The sequence below is a fragment of the Oryzias melastigma genome, linkage group LG10 (genome assembly GCF_002922805.2).
Source record: "Oryzias melastigma strain HK-1 linkage group LG10, ASM292280v2, whole genome shotgun sequence".
Classification (NCBI taxonomy): domain Eukaryota; kingdom Metazoa; phylum Chordata; class Actinopteri; order Beloniformes; family Adrianichthyidae; genus Oryzias; species Oryzias melastigma.
The window spans coordinates 26,818,990-26,823,887 of NC_050521.1; the positions used below are offsets into that span (position 1 = coordinate 26,818,990).

A 4,898-nucleotide genomic window follows, 5' to 3' on the forward strand; every position below is an offset into this window, starting at 1 on the left:
GAAATGAAGCTGCTCGTCTTTACTGTGACTGTAGATCTTCAGGTCAGTGACATCAAGCATGAGGAGAGCTTAGACAAAGATGCGGGACTTCCTTATTCACATAAATAAAACAAAAATCATTCATGAATGTACTATCTAGCAGTTTCCAATCGCCTCAGTGCAACACAGGAGAGTAATGTGATTCAGCCAATATTATTTTTTAATAATTACGAGTATAAATAGTTTATTTTTTAGTTGTTTTAGAATTTAACTTTTTTAACTAATGAAGCCATAAATCTCTCTATTCACGAGTTTCTCAGTCTCAGTTTGTGTCCATCAGCCGCTCAACATGAGGGCCCATGTTCCTCACTGTGCAGAGAAGTGCATGATGGGATGAAAATGTTCTTTACCTGCAGTGTTGGGTAGTAATTTAATACCATTTGACTGTACATGAGAGCTGGACTGAGTGACTCCTCCCCCCTGAGATTTCAAACAGGAAGTACCTGCCAAAACCCCATAGACTTCTAAAGAGAATGTTCTTGATAATCTTTTGTTTTTTTTCTGTAGTTCAAGTTATTCAAGTTAAAAAAAAAAAAGACCAATCAGATTCCTCAATAAAAGTAGGTGGAGCCTACTTGTTCAAAACATTCGGTAGATTTTGTGTAACATGCCTTCAAGTGTTGGGGGTGTGGCCTTCTAACAAACTCACTCCTGATTGCTGAGAGTGGTTGCCATAGAAACGCTGACTCAGACTGACTTGAACCAATCACTGCTTACTAATGTCGTCTGGTTAAAAATAGCGCCGCCTCAGTATCATGAAAAAATGACAACAGAGTTGACTTGACTTGGTTGGAGCCAGAAGTGAATCACTTTCTGTGGATGACGACACAGTCAGTCCAGTACTCGGATACAGTCAATAGTTAGAGTAGAGGAACAGCTGATCTTTAGGGAGAAGTTGAACTTTTCTACCAGACCAAAGAAAAAGTGTTTGAGGAGAGAAACAGCAGCTGAAAAAGTCACCTGGAGAGTCACCTGTTTGCCAGAACCACCGTCCATTTTTTCTCCCTCTCTCGTCAGTATGAGATGCTAATAGGTGTAGACTGTCTGAGCTGATGTAGCTGTGAGGTCCAATAACACTCTGTCCTGCCAACACCGACTCATTAGGAGCTCTGCTTCTGTGAAGGACGATGAGCTGATACTTAACAAGTCCTGGTGTCAGCCTGTTCAGAGAATATCAGTCGCTTTTGTCCTCGTTCTCATCATGATTAGAATCGTTTTCACTACTAGCAGAAACTCAGTGACTGTACATGGACAGACATGACTGTATATGACCGTACATGGACAGACATGACTGTATATGACCCTACATGGACAGACATGACTGTATATGACCGTACATGGACAGACATGACTGTATATGACCCTACATGGGCAGACATGACTGTATATGACCGTACATGGATATATGACTGTACATTGGCAGACATAACTGTAGATTACTGTACATGGGCCGTATTTGACCATTCATGAAAGTACTTGACCGTATACGACCGTTCGTGAAAGTACATGACCGTATACGACCGTTCGTGAAAGTACACGGACCGTATACGACCGTTTATGAAGTACGTGGACCGTATACGACCGTCCATGAAAGTACATGGACCGTATACGACCGTTTATGAAGTACGTGGACCGTATACGACCGTCCATGAAAGTACATGGACCGTATACGACCGTTTATGAATGTATATGACCGTATACGACCGTTCATGAATTTACATGACGGTACACGACCGTTTGTGAAGTACGTGGACCGTATACGACCGTTCATGAATGTACATGACCGTATACGACCGTTCATGAAAGTACATGACTGTATACGACCATTCATGAAAGTACATGGACCGTATACGACCGTTCGTGAAAGTACACGGACCGTATACGAACGTTCATGAAAGTACATGACTGTATACGACCGTTCATGAAAGTACATGACCGTATACCACCGTTCATGAACATTAATAGACGTACAGATTCAGCCAGTATTTTTTGGCGATATAGACGAACATACATGGATGTTTGTTTCTCAGTTCTTTACATGGAGCTTTTTTTTAAGTAACTTTTCAGCTTCAAGACATGAAAGTGAGTCAGAAATGTCCCAATAAGGTCAAATGGGCGTGGCAAACGAGGCTGACAGCTGCAAGATAACACGCATCAGCCATTGTTACACAGTTACACAATAAGGCTCATAAACACCAACCCAAGTATATTTATAATAAATGTGAAGAACAGGAGCATTCAGAAACCAGACTGTTGGTGTGTTTAGACGCTCAGCCACCTATTGGTTAATTGATGAAGTGTTGGATGTTATTTTACAGCAGTTGGTGATGGTTTGTCTTAAAGACGCCGTTTCCATGTTTTCTCTGGCAGGTGTGGGCGGCGTACAGTTTCACCGCCAGAGGAAACCATGAAGTTTCTCTTCAGGCCGGCCAGCCCGTCCGCGTCCTGGAGCCTCACGACAAACGGGGGAACCCCGAGTGGAACCTGGTGGAGGTGGTGAGCGGCCAGCGGGGCTACGTGCCCTCCAACTACCTGACTTACACGCCCACGGGGGCGGGGCCTCCTGCCGGCTTCTACCCGTTCCACTGAGAGACGAGAAGCAGCTGCTTCTGGACTTTAACCGCTTGGAAAATAAAAAAACAAACAAACGTTGGTTCTGAAGCAGAAGTCAGAACACGAACGGCCACCGTGTGCGCTATGTGTGTTCAGCCTCAACGATGACCGCTTTTAGACGAGCCGCCACAGCTTCACTCAAGCCAAACTAAAAGATCTTTTTGTTCTTAAGCTTTTGTCAGATGTGTCCTATTCCAGTTTAGGGTGCATTTAAAACTTTTTTAAAACATCAAAAGCATCTGAGGAAAAGCAGAAAGCTCCTGGCAGTTTTTTAAACTCCTGAAGCTTTCTTTAAAAGAGAAAGAAGTGACACAAAAGGAAAAGTCCTGAATCATTAGGAGAAAACAAACTTCTGGATTTCATTAGAAACACTGGATACAAATGAAGTCACAAACGTGCAAAAGTTCAAAACAGAGACTTCCTGAAAGCTATTTTCTTAAAAAATAAGATAAATCTTTGGCTTTTTCTTTGAAAGAAATGCATTTAAAAAGGAAATTCCACTTTTAGTATATCTTTTTTTGGTCTAATGATTCACTAAAATCAAAGAAAAAGCTGAAAAAAGAATCTGGCAACCTGGAACAAAATGTACAGAAATGTCGGTTTCTTTCTTTGGTGTATAAATCTGAGCTGAACCCCCTCCCAGCACAAGCTGAAAGCTTTCTTTTACGGTGAGGAAACGGCAGCTTGTTCTGGTTAGGTTGTTGTTTGACAGAAAATGGAAAAGATCTGGAGTTAAACTCGCTCCCATCGTTCCTCTGGAGGAGCGTCCAGGAGCTCGATCAGAGCCTCCTGCTCTCCTCCTCTCAGCTTTCATCACAGCGCCAGCACCACTCTGAAACCACTTTACACTTTAAAATTATCCAGGTGACCTAATTCCCCATTATTTCCACCTGAGGATGATGGCTGTTGCCACGGTTACGGCTCAGCAGGCGCAGGTCACCTCTCTTTTGTGCGGTTTCTTGAAGTGGACGGTCCCGTGAAAACCTTTCATTAGTTTCCTTCTTTAGGAGTATCCTCCGTTTTACTGATGATTCGCTTCATTTCTTTGGTTGAAATTATTTAATTTTGAGGAAAAGGCTCCAAATGGTGAAGACTTTATGACACGTTTGGGTTTCAGGGCAGCGGTTTTGATGTAGACCAACACAAAGAAATGAAAAACTTTAATTAATGTAAACACCAACACCTCACAATGACTTTTTATTGTTTGTGGCAAATTCTCCTTCACTTCTGGGGTCAATAAGTCTGAAAAATGTCACATTATTATGATTATTTTGATGGGTGGGTTAAAGAAAATCACAGAGCTGATAAAATACAAAATGCAAATGTGTTAAAGCCGCATTCTGCTACTTTTCAGCCAAAAGAAATGAACGTTTCTGAACATAGAGGCTGCTCGCATTCCAAACCGCTAACATTTATTTAAAAACAAAAAAAAAAGAAAATTTGAATATCATACTCGTCTAAGTAAATTCTTGGAGTTGCACCTTTGAAACCCAGAACAGTTTGGGGAGGGGACACGTTTTCTTTGTTTCCCCCATCCAGCTTTAACCTTTTTAGACTAAAAGTATTTTATATTTTGATATTGGAAGTCTTTGCAGTGCAGCCCGGAGCTGCAGAGCAGGGCGGCGCTCAGCGGGGGCGTCTGAATGTCAGGACGGAGCTGCTCAGCAGGAGGGACGGAGGCTCGGAGACGTCCTCCAGGCGAGTAGAGGAGCCTGAACGTGAAGGAGAGCCTCTGATTTAGCAAATGAAGCAGCAAAGCCCTTTTTGTTTACTGGCTTAAACAAGAAACTTGACTAAATGTGTGGATTTTGTAAATAAACTGTATTTATGAGCTGATATTTGTCTCCACCACTAGAGGGAGAAGGAGACTGTTTTTTTTTTTTTTTTTTGTTTTTGTGTGAAACTGGAAAAACTGCATGTTTGCATTTGACATCATTACCTTCTGAAGTATTGATCCAGACACACAGTTGAAGCAGATTCAGTTCATGTTCATTTCCACTCATCTTCTGTGAAGCGGCCATATTTGACCCGCCGGTGTTTAAATGTCTTGATTTGCTGCTGTTTTGGCTTCTCTGATGCTGCAGTGATGGAGGATCTCTCTGAGAGGCTGCCAGAGTGTGATGTGCAGCTCCTTCTCCCACACATGAAGTCACGCCGCAGACGGATGTCTGCAGTGCAGACGCAGACGGATGTCTGCAGTGCAGCAGCTGAATCCAGCTTCAATAAACTCCAGCCTGCTCCCCGTC

General features: G+C 42.6%; 1 protein-coding gene across 8 annotated transcripts in view; it reads left to right on the plus strand.

Moving 5' to 3' along the window:
• arhgef37 (Rho guanine nucleotide exchange factor (GEF) 37) overlaps nucleotides 1–4,898 on the plus strand; it is a 25,115-nt gene extending 20,217 nt beyond the window's left edge. For all 8 annotated transcript variants that reach the window (XM_024260377.2, XM_036213994.1, XM_024260382.2 and 5 more), the window contains one exon: nucleotides 2,410–4,898. In XM_024260377.2, the coding sequence (XP_024116145.1) occupies nucleotides 2,410–2,628 (219 nt within the window). In that variant the 3' untranslated portion in view covers nucleotides 2,629–4,898. The remainder of the gene's footprint in view (nucleotides 1–2,409) is intronic.